The 16,828-nt window shown below is 45.6% G+C and overlaps 1 protein-coding gene across 1 annotated transcript; it reads left to right on the top strand.

Annotated features, from left to right (window-relative positions):
- Nucleotides 1-663: 663 nt before the first annotated feature.
- On the top strand, nt 664-15,758 carry LOC116988106 (complement C1q tumor necrosis factor-related protein 1-like). Its single transcript, XM_033044587.1, has 3 exons — nt 664-932; nt 5,355-5,709; nt 15,052-15,758. Exons 2-3 carry the CDS (start codon nt 5,373-5,375, stop codon nt 15,600-15,602), a joined length of 888 nt encoding a protein of 295 aa, XP_032900478.1. The 5' UTR covers nt 664-932; nt 5,355-5,372; the 3' UTR covers nt 15,603-15,758.
- Nucleotides 15,759-16,828: the final 1,070 nt, after the last annotated feature.

Genomic DNA, 16,828 nt, shown 5'->3' on the forward strand with positions numbered 1-16,828 from the left:
ATCGCACGTTTCAGAGACTTGGAAGGTGCAAGATGGCCCTGCAACGTGGCAACTCTCTCTGCCTGCTGTTCCAGAAGATGATCTAAGGCATGACTGGACTGGATAGCATGCAGAACAAGCATTTCACTGTACAACCAGCTGGTTAGTTTATTGATACGTGTATGGAAGTGGAGAAATGCTTATTTTGTCCGCGTGCTATTCAGTTGGTTATTAGTATCCAGCATGCTATTAGTGAGCTAGTTAACTTAACTAACTAATCAACCAACTAACTAACGAACTAATCAACTAACTAACTAACTGACTGACCTGACCTCCCACTTTATTGCAGCTGGAAAGCAGCTCAGCCAAGTTAAATAGGTCAGTGCTCATTCCAACCCACTTCACATCGCCAGAGTTACTTCTTAAATCTCCGAGTGGCTGATTCTGGTGTTGTTTTGTTTTTCTATATAATTTCCTAATTTCTTAAGTCTCATTGGGCATCTTTTATCCCTGTCCTTCTTATGGAGTATTCGTCCCCGTCTCCATGCTAAACTTATTTTTACTCTTTCCCCCCGTATGTCACTTGCCCTCCCAAACTAATTTCACTACATGTACATTCCTCGGTGCCTCTGCTTTCCCAAGAATCATCTTTTCACTTTCCCTGTCTCCCTGGCCCCTGATCCATGTGTTGATCTTCTGCTTTCTGACAGATTCCCCCTCCCTTTTGTTGCTCTGGAAAGCTCGAGCAGATGGTATGTGTTGGAGGAAAGCTAGGAGTTGCATAACTCACAGCTCCAGCCTCTGTAATCTGGAAACGGACTCAGAATTCGGGAAACGCTGCCAGCGAGGAGTCTGGGGACCAGAGGATAAGAAGCACACTCAAAATATTCTGAACAAGCTGTCCGAACGGAGGAAGAAGCAATATTTTCTTCACTTTGAATATTCATATCCAGGTAAGCACCAGAACACACGGAGTAACACTGACTTGACAGAAACATCTCGGACAAACTTCAGAAAAGTTCATTTTGTGTTAGTCCAAGTGCATGGGAAGTCTGTTCAGTGGCTATTCTCCAACATTCGACTGGTAGTTCTGATCGGAGGTTAATTCTATATACTTACAAATATTTTCCTAAAAAGACAATTAACTACCGGATGATGGTTGTAATTCAAAATATTTAAATGGTGTTTTGCATTAATTGTACTGCTTCGTCTTGACTCTAATATATAGGGCGGAAATATTATAATTCTTGCCAAGCACAATCAAAAACAAAACAGGAGATTTTGGGTGTGCCCGTAATAATATTTAGGACAGAACAAATGGAAGCCTATTGAACACGTCAGTTAATTAAAATGAATGAATTTTCACATGTACAATTCATTCACAAATGAACTATAAATATTTCACAAGACTAATTGGATGTATTGATCCTTAGTGTGCATGGATTCTTGAATAGTTTGGTTTGTATGTTGACTACATGTGCTTCTCAGCATTCCCAAGATGTTCCTAAATCCTGTCCACAACATCACCTATCCATGTTCTCCAGAGATGCTGCCTGACCGCTGAGTTACTCCAGCACTTTGTGTCTTTTCCGACGTAGAAATATTGATAACACCACACTTGGATACAGAGACTGTTTGGGTGTGGATTAACTTTTCAGTTTACTCCAGTTTACTCCAGCGTTGTTCTCCGTTGATAAAGGAATGTATTTGAGTACAAAATGTAACTGTGCTAATGCGCCTATCTTCCTCCTCAGGGAGGGAACGTAGAAACAGTCACAAAGAGAAATGGAGGCAGCGGACTGTAAAGTAGAGATTGCCAAATCTTTACTGCCTGCATGTAATCCCTCCATTCCCTGAATATCCATGTGCCTATCCAAAAGTCACTATCGTATCTGCCTCCACTACCACCTGGCAGTAAGTTGCAGACACTCCCACCCTCTGTGTAAAAAACTTGCACATCTTTTTTTTTAAACAAAATAAATTATTATTATTATTGCAATAATATAAACAATATAAAACAAATATATACAATACAAATATATACAACTTTTTCACACAGAGAGTTGTGAGTATGGAATTCTCTGGATACTTTCAAGAGAGAGTTAGATAGAACGCTTAAAGATAGCGGAGTCAAGGGATATGGGGAGAAGGCAAGAACGGGGTACTGATTGTGGATGATCAGCCATGATCACATTGAATGGCGGTGCTGGCTCGAAGGGCCAAATGGCCTACTCCTGCACCTATTGTCTATTGTCTAATCCTTGTCAAGGATGCATTCCACCCCCGCTGCGGTGCCCAACGGTCCTGGAAATCCCACAGGAAGCCCGTGGTCCCTCTTTAGTACCACCCTGGCACAGACGTAACCCCGGAATAGGGGCAGGCAGCGGGCTTGGGCTCTGCCTGGCGCCGTGACTCGTGGATGGCCAGCTTCGCACATCTCTTATACACTTTGTTCTCAACCTTGCCCCACCCCAGTGGCGGTACGTGCCGACACCTCCGTAAAGGGGCAGGTATGTTGATTGGTCAGAAAATTAAAATAGAAATGGGGAGGTATATTGATAGAAAAAGCATGTCAATAAATGTAGCTTCACTGTTAATCGCTAAGCGTACCGACACCTTTTGTTATTGTCACATGTATCGAGGTACAGCGTAAAGGACATCGGACAGTATGCTAGCTTATGGAAGGACCATTCAGAAGCCTGATAACAGAGGGAAAGAAGCTGTTCCTGAGTCTGGTGGTGCGCGCTTTCAAGCAGGGACGGAAAACCCGGGGGGGAGCAGAGGGGACACGTCCCTCCATATTTTAAGAGGTGGGGGACATCCCCCCAAGTTATGTAATTCGGATTTTAAAACCCGGTGAAATCTCCGCTTTCCGCGAGACAGTGGGGGTGGGACTGCTGATCGAGGGCGCCGATTGGACGAGAGAGACGTCGGTCAGCAGGCAATGGGGGCGGGACATGATGATTCAGCGCGATGATTGGAGGAGGGAGACGTGGCACAGACCTGCCCCTCATCCGCAGCCAGGATCGATCCCGGCCGGGTCTCCGGCGCTGTCCCGTCCCCTCCCGAGTACCGCCCCCCCCCCCGTCGGCAGCAAAGATCCTCCGCTATAGGATCTTTGGTCGGGAGTCAGACGGGTGCGGTGCCCCCAGGCCCTCAGCCAGTGCAGAGAAGCAGCGCTAAACCCAGCTCAACTCTGCCTGTCCCGCCAGGTGAGCCTACAGCCCTTCCTGGACTTGCGGGAAATATGGCCAGCGCGGAGAAGCCGCGCTGGTATCCTGTCAGTCCAGACAGGGCTGTAGTTAACCCGGTGAGACAGGCAGAATTGAGCTGCATTTACCGCTGGATTGAGCCTCCGAAGCCTCGCGCGTGTGTGTGTGTGAGTGTGCGCATGCGCGTGTGGCCGCCAAAAAATTGTGTCCCCCAGTCCCCACCATGTTTTGATAGCGAGTTCCGCTCTTGCTTTCAAGCTTCTGTACCTTCTGCCAGATGGGAGCAGGGAGAAGAAGAAATGACTAGGGTGGAGCAAGTCTTTTGTGAGATCCTTGTATGGGAAGAGCATGCAAAGAGTTGCCATACTGTGGCTCCATTTTAGCTTGAATGCAGAAACATATCTGTGTATGGAAGTACTGATTGAACTGTGTGTGTTCCCTCCTTACACACCTCCACACCTTGCACATCAGCTCTGGCAGTCCTGCTGCTTGACAGACGGACTCAGCGTTGATAGAACGCACACCCAGGCTGTGAGTCTGTGCCGAGGATGCCCCTACATCAAGGAGTAAAGTGTGAGATGGCCATCTTAAAACAAGAGCTGTGTTGGCAGCGCTTTAATGCGGGCAGTGAGCCCTGCACTGTGTGAGAGCCTCAGCTTCCAAGAACCAATTATAAAGATAACGAACCGTCTTCCCCCAGGGGATTCACGTTGTCCTGGCCAAAGGAAGCTCCTCTCTAATTCACAGACAAATGGACAATTTTCTCAGAACCTCAGGAAAACACTTGGCCATTTCCCACATGCCTGCGGCAACTCCAACGTTCCGTTAAAAACATGTTTTGAAAGGCAGTGAAATCTCGGCACACTTTGTCAGAGGTTTTAGTGGCAAATTATCTTAATGGCTTGGGTTAGAATCCATTGAAATTAGGTTAATTCGCTAATATACAGTATGTTCTGTTAGAAAGAGTAAGCTTGGCCTTGGCAAGGTTGGAACTTATCGATAAGATCATTCCCTCTCTATCAGTTTCTGTCTTTGCCTTAGAACTTTGAGACGTAATTGTCAGCTGTTTATTACTGACAATAAAATAACAAAGTCACTGTGGTTAGCAGTGTTGTTAGCTCAAGGAAATCTTTTGACTTTGCATAGATATAAATAGAAATTCTCTTTCAAGACTCTGCACTTAATGGCAAGGTCATGGGAATTTTCTCTAGCACCAGATCTGTAAACTGGATTCTGTTTAACATGGTGGCTAGCTAAATCCAGTGGTTTTTTTTGTGATGGTACCTGCCATTAACTCTAAAATAAAAACTAGACTTTCAAATAATGTTTAATCTTTAATACGGGTGATTTTATGCTTTTTACTTATTTGGCTTATTAAATCAGAGGTTGATTGGTCACAAGTTCTGTGGAATTCTCTGCCTCAGAGGGCGGTGGAGGCAGGTTCTCTGGATGCTTTCAAGAGAGAGCTAGATAGGGCTCTTCAAAATCGCAGAGTCGGGGGATATGGGGAGAAGGCAGGAACGGGGTACTGATTGGGGATGATCAGCCATGATCACATTGAATGGCGGTGCTGGCTCGAAGGGCCGTATGGCCTACTCCTGCACCTATTGTCTATTGTCTATTGTCTATTGTAAAGTCAAAACAGAAGATGGGGGTATATTGATGGGAAAAAGTTGGTTGTTGACAAATTTAGCTCAGTTTTTTACCAGAGCACAGTAAGGTGGCAGAGTAGTGTAGTGGGTAGAGCTGTTGCCTCACAACGCCAGAGATGCCGGTTCGATCCTGACCTCGGGTGCTGTCTGTGTGGAGTTTTCATGTTCTCCCTGTGACCGCGTGGGTTTCCTCCGGGTGCTCAAGTTTCCTCCTAGATAAGAGGCTGAGGGGTGGCCTTATTGAGGTGTACAAGATCATCACGGATAAAGTGAACGTTCCCAGGGGAGAGGGTCCAAAAACTAGAGGGCATAAAGGTGAGAGGAGAGGGGGCAACATTTTCACAGAGGATAGTCCATACCTGGAATTAGTTGCCAGAGAAAACCATAGTAGTGGATACAATTATGACATGCAATTCTATACATTTTGACAGATATATGGAGTAAATTATCTATTTATTTTCCATACTGCTATTCTCTTTGTACAATCATATTTCTTTTTTTTAAATACTAGGCGGAACTGCAGTTCAACATGAAGCTGGCTTTTACTTTCTTCCTCGTTATTGAACTTCTCCCAGCGTGTACTGATGGATTTGTGAGCAGACACCCGTACCCTAGTCTGCGTGTGCATGAACAGGGTGAAAGAGAATCCTTCTCAGACCCCAATTCCTATTCAGCCAAGCAGGCCTTGCCTGGAGTAGGTCGGAACCAGCCGGTGGGTGAAGGGGCCCAGACCGCCGCTGGCCGCTGTGTCCAGTGTTGTGACCCCTCTGACCGACCCGCAGGCCGCAGGTATCGTTACCATTACTACGGCGATGACCCACCACAATTCCGAGCAACTCCTCAGATCAACCTCACTATCCTCAAAGGTAAGGTCAAACGCTACAAGTGGATGGCCTTGACTCGGTGCTGGGAGACGTTTGGCCGAGGAGGTAGAAGATGGGATTTGGAGCGACGCTATCCTACGGGACGCTGAAACCTCTGGTTGATATTTAGTCTTTCGTGGACCAACCGGGCGTAAAGAGGATTTTTAGAGAGTGGACAAATACAAGGTATAAAGTGCTGGAGTAAATAAGCCGGACAGGCAGCATCTCTGGAGAACAAAGATACCTGACCCTTCAGGTCCGAGACCTTTCTTCAAAAGTATCTGAAGATGGGTCCTGACCCGAAACGTTCATGTATAGTCTTCTACAGTCTATTATCTTGACTGGATAACGCACAAACAAAAACCTTTTCACCGTATCTCGTACATGTGACATTAATAAACTAAACGCAACTATCCATGTTCTCCAGAGATGCTGCCTGAGCAGCTGAGTTACTCCAGCACTTTGTGTTTTTTTTTTGTTGTAAAACCAGCATCTGCAGTTCCTTATTTTGACATGGGAAAATAATCAGGCATGAAAGGAAAGGATATTTGGAAATCAGGAGTTCGGAGAAAGAAATAGGAATTAGCCAGTCATGGAATCACAGAGATGTACAGCACAAAATCAGGTCCTTTGGCCCACCTTGTTCATGGCAACCTAGTGTACTGGGCTAGTCCCATTTGCCTGTGTTTGTCACACAATCCTCGTTTTGCAAGCTATTCAATCAAATCAGATAATACTAGACTGTACATGAATGCAAACAAGCCACACTCAAGTAGAATCGATAGGAAAAATACCGAGGTCAGACTATTGTTCTCTAAACCCTTCCTATCCATATATCTGTCCAAATGGCTTTTAAAACTGGTAATTGTATCTCCTTCAATAGCTTCCTCTGGCAACTCATTTCAGATACGTACTACCCTCAGAGTGAAAAGGCTGCCCCCGAGGCCCTCGTTAATAGTAAACCACTGGGACAATGTGCTTTGAAAAGTTAGAAATGAACGCAGACTTCACTTTCCTCCCCAACATGTTCTTTTTTGAGCAGTTTCTCCCCGCACATGACCCATTCTGAAGCTTCTGATGCCAATAAAAAATACAAGCGGAAAGCTAGCTTCCAGATTTAGAAATATGAGACTTTGCTGCGCGATCAATATTGTATGTCAGGAGGAAAACAAGAAGGATAAAGTACTTGGACTGCCTCTCCAGAGAGGCATAGTTGCCCATTTCTTCATCCAATCCAGAAAACAAAACAGCAGGCAACCAACAGCAACAAAGAGGGTACAAGCCCTCTCCACTCTTGGCGATTGCATGGAGTCTACTGCCCAGGAACTTGTTATTCAGCCCAAACACTCAGTGCCAATGATTATCCTTCATTCAAGTCAGCTCTTACTCTGGGTAGCTTTCTCTGTTCAATATTCGCCTCCCCAGATACGGAGATCGCCAGCCAGTACTACCTTCACAAACAGCACTGTCTCAGAGCCATAGAGTCATAGAGTGATGCAGTGTGGAAACAGGCCCTTCGGCCCAACTTGCCCACACTGGCCAACAATGTCCAAGCTACACTAGTCCCACTTGCCTGCGCCTGGTCCATATCCCTCCAAACCTGTCCTATCCATGTACCTGTCTAACTGTTTCTTAGACGATGGGATAGTCCCAGCCTCAACTACCTCCTCTGGCAGCTTGTTCCATACACCCATTCACCCTTTGTGTGAAAAACATACCTCTTGGATTCCTATTAAATCTTTTCCCCTTCAACTTGAACCTATGTCCTCTGGTCCTTGATTCCCCTACTCTGGGCAAGAGATTGTGTGCATCTACCCCAGTCTATTCCTCTCATGATTTTGTACACTGCTCCAAGGTTTATGTTAGGGAGGCTGATGGAAAGGATCTCAACATTCTCTCTGGAAATGATTTTCCAATTAGATCGATGTGGTAATTTATTGCCTTCATATTTCCACGTACTTCTTGCATTTGAGAAGTTTTATTATTCTTGAAGATTAAGATCATGGCACAATCATGCTTACACAGCCTAGTAATTCACATTTTGGTTGGCTTCTGTTCACAAGCAATGCTGGTAGATGACTAACTATTTGCCAGTTTTTAGAGTTAGAGTCATGCAGCAGGAAAACAGGTCCTTCAGCCCATCTCGTCCATGCCACGCCCAGTGTAGTCCCACCTGCCCACATTTGGCTCATATCTCTCCAAATCTTTCCTATCCAAGTACCTGTCCAAATGTATTTTAAATGCTGTTACCATACCTGTGTTAACTACCCTCTCTGGCAGCTCATTGATATACCCACCACCCTCTGCATGAAAAAGTTACCTCTGAGGTTCCTACTAAATATTTCTCCTCTCACCTTAAACCTGTGCTCTCTAGTTCTTGAATCCCACCCTTGGATAAAGACTGTGCATTCCCTTCATGATTTTTTACCTTTATCTTTTTTCCATAAGATCACCCATCAGGCTCCATGCTCCAAGGAATAAATTAGTCCTCGCCTGCCCTACCTCTCCACGCAGCTCAGGCCCTCAAGACCTGGCAACATCTTCGTAAATCGTCTCTGCACTCTTTCAAGCCTAATGAATTCCTTCTTACAGCAGGCTGACCAAAACTGAACACAATACTCCAAGTATGGCCTCACCAATGCCTTGTGCAACTTCAACATTATGTCCCAACTTCTATAAACAATTCCCTGACTGATGAAGGCCAAAAGCCTTCTTCACCGCCCTGTCTACCTGCGACACCACTGTCAGCCAACTGTTATATGTCTCAGATAGACACAAGATGCCGGAGTAACTCACCGGGTCAGGCAGCATCTGTGGAGAAAAATAATGAGTGATGTTTCGGGTTGGAACCCTTCCTCAGACTTTAAAGGGCATGTGAGTTGTCTTGGACATAGGTGGGAAGGGATTGGGAAAGGGAGCATGGGATGGAATCGAGTTATATGGAAATGGGGCAGGGGCAGGCTGAAACAATGCGTCTGCCAGGGCAGTTCTGCTTCTGGATTTTGGGGAGAAGCCATGCCAGGCTGCAGAATGAGGAGGTTGGAGGCTCTGAGGGCAAACAGCCAGAAGTGATAAAAGCAAGGATGGTCTGGGAGGTAATGGCCTGATGCTAATCTATGGGGCCATGGTCCAGGGGTAAGTAGGAGGAGACGTCTGAGAGCTGGCGCCTGGTCTCAGTACGATATATTTGTCAATTGTCCCAGTTCTGCTGAAAGTTTGACTTAAAGTTTAGACTCTGCTTCTCTCTGCTGCCATACAGGTTTTCTAGTATTTCCAGATTTTATCTGTCTTTGGCCAAACTTCATGCGCCGTGGCTCTGTGTCGAATTCCTTCCCTTTTTTACTTTGATAATTCTCCTGCTAAGTGCCTTGGAATATTTCAGTGCATATGTGAAACCCCGGTTGTTGTTGTGGTTCTACTGCAAAAGCTAAGCTGGAAAGAATGCAGAGCCGATTTACGAGGATGTTGCCAGGACTCGAGGGCTTGAGCTACGGGGAGAGGTTAAGCAGGCTAGGACTTTATTCCTTGGAGCGCAGGAGGCTGAGGGGTGATCTTATAGAGGTGTATAAAATCATGAGGTGGAATAGAGCGGGTGAATGCACAGAGTCTTTTTCGGAGGATAGGGGAAGCAAGAACCAGAGGACATAGGTTTAAGGTGAGGGGGGGGAGAGTTAATAGGGACATGAGGGGCAACGTTTTTCACACATTACTTTTTTTCGCGCTAAAGGGTATAGTTCAGCGTTGAGGTTAGAACTGATCTTGACTGGCATCGTCTTCAACTGCAAAGCATGACTTTGGTTAAACATAAAGTTGATTATGTTACAGGCAAAGTTAAAGCAGTTGCAATATTAATGAAGCAATTTAGGAACAGACATTGCAAAGCGAGTATGACTGAGGAGCGAGGCCTCCAATGAACACAAGCAGCATAGGTGGCAACAGGCCAGCCGAGACCGGTCTGGCTGGCAACTAAAAATGTCATTTTTATAAATAGCGTTGCATAATAATTCCATTCCAGTGTGGCTGCTTCATGGGAAAATAAGATGTAGCAAATGCAAACTCTCCCAGACAAATTCATCAAATAACCAATGTAGCCTGATTCTAAACCAAATTGAATACAGGGAATTGAAGAAGGTTCCCGACCCGAACCGTCGTCTGTGCATTTCCCTCCGCAGACCCTGCCTGACCAACTGACTTTAAAGGTTTCAAAGGTTTCAAAGGTATTTTATTGTCACGTGTGCCAGTTAAGGTGCAGTGGTATGCGAATTATCTCTTCTTCTTCTTTCGTGTGGCGTGCGCAGCCTAAAGTTGTTGGACAACTTGTTCTAGTTGATCTTCCGTTTGTGCACGTCGAGTTGATTGCATTAGTCGAAACAGGGCGGACCACGTGAATGTTGCAATCTTCCACCCCATGCTAATTACCATACAGCCATACTAAAAAAGCACCAAGACACACAGCTGCATAAAAGTTAACATAAACATCCACCACAGTGGATTCCCCACGTTCCTCACTGTGATGGAAGGCAGTAAAGTCTAATCTTCTTCCCTCATTTTCCTCTCGAGGTCAGGGTAGTCGAACCATTCATCGGGGCGATCGAAGCTCCCGCAGCCGGCGGTTGAAGCTCCCGCGTCGGGACGATCGAAGCACCCTCGTTGGTGCGGTCAAAGCTCCTGCGGCTTGGAGTTCCCGAAGTCGTTCACTAACCAGAGACAGCGAACTTCACGATGTTAAAGTCCGCAGGCTCCCGCGGTGGAGCTCCCGAAGTCTGTCTCCAGCAAAGGTCGGCAACTCCTTGATGTTAGGCCGCAGCACGGACGGAGATACGATACGGGGAAAAAAATCGCATCTCCGTCGAGGTAAACGATTAGAAAATGTTTCCCCCAACCCCCTCCCCCACCCCCCACATAAAACAAGCTAAAACCATACATTTAACACACACTAAAATAAACAACAAAGAAGGAAGGGACAAACAGACTATTGGCGATGCAGCCATTGCTGGCGATACCCGGGGCTTCCTCCAGCAGTCTGTATTTTGCTCAAGTTTCCAGCATCTGCAGTTTCTTGTGTTATCAATATAGCCTGGTCACTTAGCTAGAAACATTGAACAAGGTAGAGCAGGCTATTGGGCCCTTTTGGACTGCTCCACTACTCAATGTAGTCATAGAGTCATACAGCACGGAAACAGGCCCTTCAGCCTATCTCATCCATGCTGACCCAAAATGCCCCATCTATGGAGTTTGTATATACTCCCTGTGACCACGTGGGTTTTCTCCGGGTGCTCTGGCTTCCTCCAGCATCCTAAAGACGTACAGGTTTGTAGGTTAATTGGCTTCTGTAAATTGCCCCTAGTGTGTAGGATGCGAAACTGGAATAACATGGTAAAAGTGTACAGGTGATCGTTGGCCGGCGCAGACTCGGTGGGCTGAAGGGACTGTTTCTATGCTGAATCTCTAAACTAAACGAAAATATTGAAAACATCCCTGTCAGCATGTAGTCTGTTCAAATGTTATAGTTTCCAGGAGATTTTTACAGGGTGGACTCCACTGTACACATTTGCATTAGTCGACTGGGTAAGTCCATCACTCTCTCTTAGTTCCCAGCCGCCCCTCTTTCAGCAGTAGAGGCGGCTTCAATTGATTTCACTCTTGTGCTGGGCGCTGCTGGAGGTTTAGGCTCAGGTTTAGGCTTTTTATTGTCACATTTACCGAGGTACAGGATAAGCTTTGTTTTATATGCTCTCTGATCTGATGAAATAATATTATACATTATTACAATCATCTCAAACTCATGGACAATAGGTAGAGTGAAGGGGATGATACAGAGTGCAGAATAGAATTCTCAACATTGTAGCGCAACAGGTCCAGAAACAAAGTGCAATGACTGCAATGCGATAGAAGTGAATTGGACATTACTCTAGCTTATGGAAGGACCGTTCCGAGGTCTGATAACAGGGGAAGAAGCTGCTCCTGCACATATTGTCAGGACAGAGAGAAAGAAAATCGAGGGGGAAAAGACACAGGGAGCGAGGCATAGGGTGAGGCACAGGAGACTGCAGATGCTGAAGTCTTCTACAAAGATCAAAGTGCAGGAAATTCAGCAGGTCAGGCGGCGTCTGTGGAGGACATGGACGGTTGTCATTTCAGGTTGGGACCCATCAGAGACTGCAGATGCTGGAGTCTGGAGCTACAAACAAGGTGCTGGAGGAACTTAGTGGTTGAGCAGCATCCATGGAGGGAAATGGATAGTTGATGCTTCAGATTGGGACTCTAGGTCGAGGATCCAAACCTGAAACATTGACGGTCCATTTCCCTCCACAGATGCTGATCGACCCAATGTGTTCCTCCATCCATGAGTCAGGATGAGACAGATGGAGACATCTTTGGGGAAATGAAAAAGGGAAGAGCTGGGGGGGTAAGTAATAAATAAGAATAGAGAGATAAGTGCAATGAAGCAGGAGAGGGCACAGAGGGAGGAGAGTGATATATCTGAACTAACGTCAGGAGGGAGATGGGGGAAAGGTGTGAGGGGATGGCAGATCTTGGAGTTAAGGTGGACAATAGGAGTCTCAAAGATGAGCACAAATCCCCAGGAGCCAACAAAAGGCCTGAAACGTGATCTCTTCTTATCTCTCCACAGATGCTGCCTGACCCACTGTGTGTTTCCAGCATTTTCTGTTTTTATTTCAGATTTCCAGCATCTGCAATATTTGGATTTTCACAGAGGCACAATATTGAATGAGTATAGAGGCAGAAAATATAGGCAGGAACAGACATTGAGAATAAGCCTACGAAGGTTTCTTGCCTGCAAAGGATATTTGGATCCACTAGCTTAAATGACGGTGGATTAAGGTTGTTTATGGCTGAGTATGATTTGAATGTTAACCTTTGTATCAATGTGGGAGTGTTGTACCGTCTGATGTGCGATCAAGTCCCCAATCTCTCAGATAGACATAAAAGATTGCATGGTACACATCTGAAGAGTTGTCTTGGGGCCAATATTAGTACATTGAGCAACACTACTAAAGCTAAATTTCTGCTTATTATCACTGTAGGAGCAGCATTCACTGTAGTGCTCTGTATATTGATGCCGTGGCTACAAACATACGTTATTGCTGTAAAGTGCTTTGGTACATCCGGAAATCTATAATAGGAACCTGAGAGGTGACCTTCTCCCGCAGAGGGTGGTGGGGATGAAGAACGAGCTGCCGGAGAAGCTCAGCGAGACAGGTACTATAGCAATATTCAAAATAAATTTGAACCGATACATGGATAGGAAAGGTTTAGAAGGAGCAAAGAACTGCAGCTGCTGGTTAATACTCAATGAATCTGAGGAAGGATCTTGACACTAAAAGTCACCTATTCATCTTCTCCAGACTTGCTGCCTGATCCGCTGAGTTACTCCAGCACTTTCTGTCCATCAGATTATAGAATATGGTCCAAACATGGGAAATGGAACTAGATTAGACGGGGCATCATTAACAGCATGGACACGTTGGGCTGAAGGGCCTGTTTCTGTGCTGTATGACTGTGAATTGTGAATGGTGTTTGAAGAATCTTTCTTTCTTACTCTCTCTACCTGAGGGTGCGAGAGTCCCCCTGGGGAAGTGGCGATGAATCATGGTTCTGCTGCTGATTGAAACTTAAATGAGTACATTTGGATCACGATAAATAATGTGTGGAGGGGAAGGGAAGGGACACTGGGTCGGCTTCAGGGAAGATAAAAAATCATTTATAAATGATCACTGGAGAAGAAGTATCGATTCAAAAACACAGGGATGTTTGTTAAAGGTAAGTTAAGCAAGCTGTGGAGTTAGAGCCACCGAGTGGTACAGCATGGGGACAGGCCCTTCAGCCCATCTTGTTCATGCCAGCCAAGTTGGTATTCTGGGCTAGTCCCACCTGCCTGTGTGTGGAACATGTCCCTTGTAATCCTTCCTATCCATGTGCCTGTGCATGTGTCTTTTGAATGTTGTAATAGTACCTGCCTCAACTACCTCCTCTGACAGCTCGTTCCATACACCCACTGTGTGAAAAGGTTGCTCCTCTGATTCTTATTCAATCTTTCCCCTCTCACACGTAAATGTGTGCCCTTTATTTCTTGATTCCCCTCCCCAGGGAAAATATTCACCCTGCCTATTCCCCTCGTGATTTTGAATATAGGAAATACAATTGAGATAGTTGAGGTAGTTGAGAGGCGTATGAGGCACAAGGTGCAGGTCATCCTGCAAAACCCCGGGCATCCCCTCCGTGTAATTCTGGAGAATCAAAAGAGCACTCGGAACAACAACCGGCTCCTCTCCCTGCCCTGTAGAACGGAGCGGTTCAGGAGATCCTTCACCTCTGCAGCCATTAGATTTTATAATTCAGACCGCTAGGCTGTAGGGGGATGCATTTTGCAATTTGTAATTTTTAACTGTTAATTATTGGTCTTTTTAAGTATTTATTGCTCTCAGGTAGTGTCCACGTTGTATTCTATGTATTTTCTGTCTGCGTTCGTTTTGAATCTGTGAGTTTGTTGGTTGGGGGCTTCTGGACATCTGAATTTCCCTGAGGGGATCAATAAAGTATTTATTATTATTATTATTATTATTATTATTATTATTATTATTATTAGATGGAGCAAGTCATTCTGGGCACTCTGGCTAATGGGTTAGGACAGCTGTGAGCTGCGATATTGGTGATAGAGGCATAGAGCTGCACAGCATGGACACAGGCCCTTCAGCCCATCTTGTCTATGCCAACTTGGTTAGCATACTGGGCTAGATCCATTTGCCTACAGTTGTTCTCTAAACCCTTCCTATGCATATCTCTGTTCAAATACATTTTAAAAGTTATAAAAAGGCCTTAAAGTGCTGAAATGACAGTGAGATAAACTAGTGTAAAATTTGGTATTTCTCACAAATATAATTGGAGAGTACAACGTCAGATAATATGCCACAGTGATAATTGTTGTAGAACAATGACTAATGCCAAGAAGAACCACACAGACTACATACACCTCACTCCCTGCTTAGTTTACTTTCGAGATACAGCATGGATACAGGCCCTTCAGCCCACCGAGTCCATGCTGACCATTGATCGCTTGTCCACACTAGTTCTACCTCATTCCACTTTCGCATCCACTCCCTACACACTCGTGGCAATTTACAGAGGGCCAATTAATCTACACACCTGCACGTCTTTGGAGTGTGGAAGGAAACCAGAGAACCCTGAGGAAACCCACCCATTCACAGGGAGAACATGCAAACTCCACACAGACAGCACCCGAGGTCAGGATCGAACCCGGGTCTCTGGCTCTGCGAGGCACTAGCTAACTAGTTATTAACGTGTTGCTTCATTCTCTTACAGGTGAGAAGGGTGAAAAAGGGCCTCAAGGTTCTTACGGCGACCATGGCAAGGCTGGCACTTCTGGGCTAACGGGACCAGCGGGGCTAAAAGGTGCCAAGGGAAGTCCAGGGAAGTTTGGGGATCCCTGCAAGTTGTACTACGCTGCCTTCTCGGTGGGCCGGAAGAAGGAGCTGCACAGTAATGACTACTATCAGGTGCTGGTGTTTGACACCGTGTATGTCAACCTGTACGACCAGTTTAATATGTTCTCCGGCAAGTTCTACTGCACCATCCCAGGCGTTTATCACTTCAGCCTGAACGTACACACTTGGAATGACAAGGAAACCTACATGCACATCATGAAGAATGAGGAGGAGGTAGTTGTCCTGTACACCCAGCCCAGTGATCGCAGTATCATGCAGAGTCAGAGCATCATGCTGGACCTGCAGCAGAATGATGAGGTCTGGGTTCGCTTGCACAAAGGTGAACGAGAGAATGCCATATTCAGCGATGGCCTTGATACCTACATCACCTTCAACGGCTTCCTGATAAAACCAAATAGTGAGAACTAACCAGTGCTTTTATTGTGAGTCGGCTCCCGGTACCTCGATAAAATAAAAGCTAGATTGGTGTCTAGCAGCCATAAGCGTTGCATCAACTGTTATATGAGTGTCGGCACACATCTGTAGACAAAAAAGTGCTGGTGATATAGAAACATAGAAAAATAGGTGCAGGAGTAGGTCATTCGGCCCTTCGAGCCTGCACCGCCATTCAATATGATCATGGCTGATCATCCAACTCAGTATCCTATACCTGCCTTCTCTCCATACCCCCTGATCCCTTTAGCCACAAGGGCCACATCTAACTCCCTCTTAAATATAGCCAATGAACTGGCCTCAACTACCTTCTGTGGCAGAGAGTTCCAGAGATTCACCACTCTCTGTGTGAAAAATGCTTTTCTCATCTCGGTCCCAAAGGATTTCCACAAAGTGCTAGAGTAACTCAATGGGTCAGGCAGCATTTTAGTTTAAGAAGGATGCTGGAAAATCGAAGGTACACAAAAATGATGGAGAAACTCAGCGGGTGCAGCGGGTGCAGCTGCTGAGTTTCTCCAGCATTTTTGTGTACATAGCATTTTAGTTTAGTTTTGCTTCTAGACATACAGCGTGGAAACAGGCCCTTCAGCCCACTGAGACTATCAGCGATCACCCCGCACACTAGCACTACCCTACACACGAGGGACAATTTTACAATGTTTACCAAAGCCAATAAATCTGCAAACCTTTTCAATGTAGGAGGAAACCCGGAGAAGACCCACGCGTCACGGAGAGACGGTACAAACTCGTTACAGGCAGCACCCGTAGTCAGGATCGAACCCTGATCTCTGGTGCAGTAAGGTGTTTCGGGTTGGGACCCTTCTTCAGACACTTCTTCTTCAGGGTCTGAAGAAGGATTCCAACCCGATACATCACCCATCCTTTTCCCCCAGAGATGCTGCTTGACCTGCTGAGTTACTCCAGGACTTTGTGTCTATCTTCGGTATAAACCGGGATCTGCAGTTCCTTTCTACACATTGAAACTAAGTAAACAACTGAAGGAAGGTCACTATGAAGCATGTTAAAGTGACAACGTTTTGCTTCAAAAGTTACTTTTATCTCGTGATTTATGGTGCATAAAATCATCCTGGTTACTTTGTAAATACTTTTTAATCTCAGTGTTTTGTAGCATACACCTAGCCTATTTTCTATTTATTCCTATCTTTTTGTCCCCGTGCTTTCCTTTGGTATCAGAGGGGCTG

Source organism: Amblyraja radiata, chromosome 26 (assembly GCF_010909765.2).
Source record: "Amblyraja radiata isolate CabotCenter1 chromosome 26, sAmbRad1.1.pri, whole genome shotgun sequence".
Taxonomy (NCBI): Eukaryota; Metazoa; Chordata; class Chondrichthyes; order Rajiformes; family Rajidae; genus Amblyraja; species Amblyraja radiata.

Excerpts from the sequence above, each read along its gene's own strand:
- LOC116988106 (XM_033044587.1), top strand. The coding sequence starts at position 5,373 with ATGAAGCTGGCTTTTACTTTCTTCCTCGTTATTGAACTTCTCCCAGCG. Across the intron at positions 5,710-15,051 it reads CAACCTCACTATCCTCAAAG|GTGAGAAGGGTGAAAAAGGG; the intron begins GTAAGGTCAAAC and ends ATTCTCTTACAG.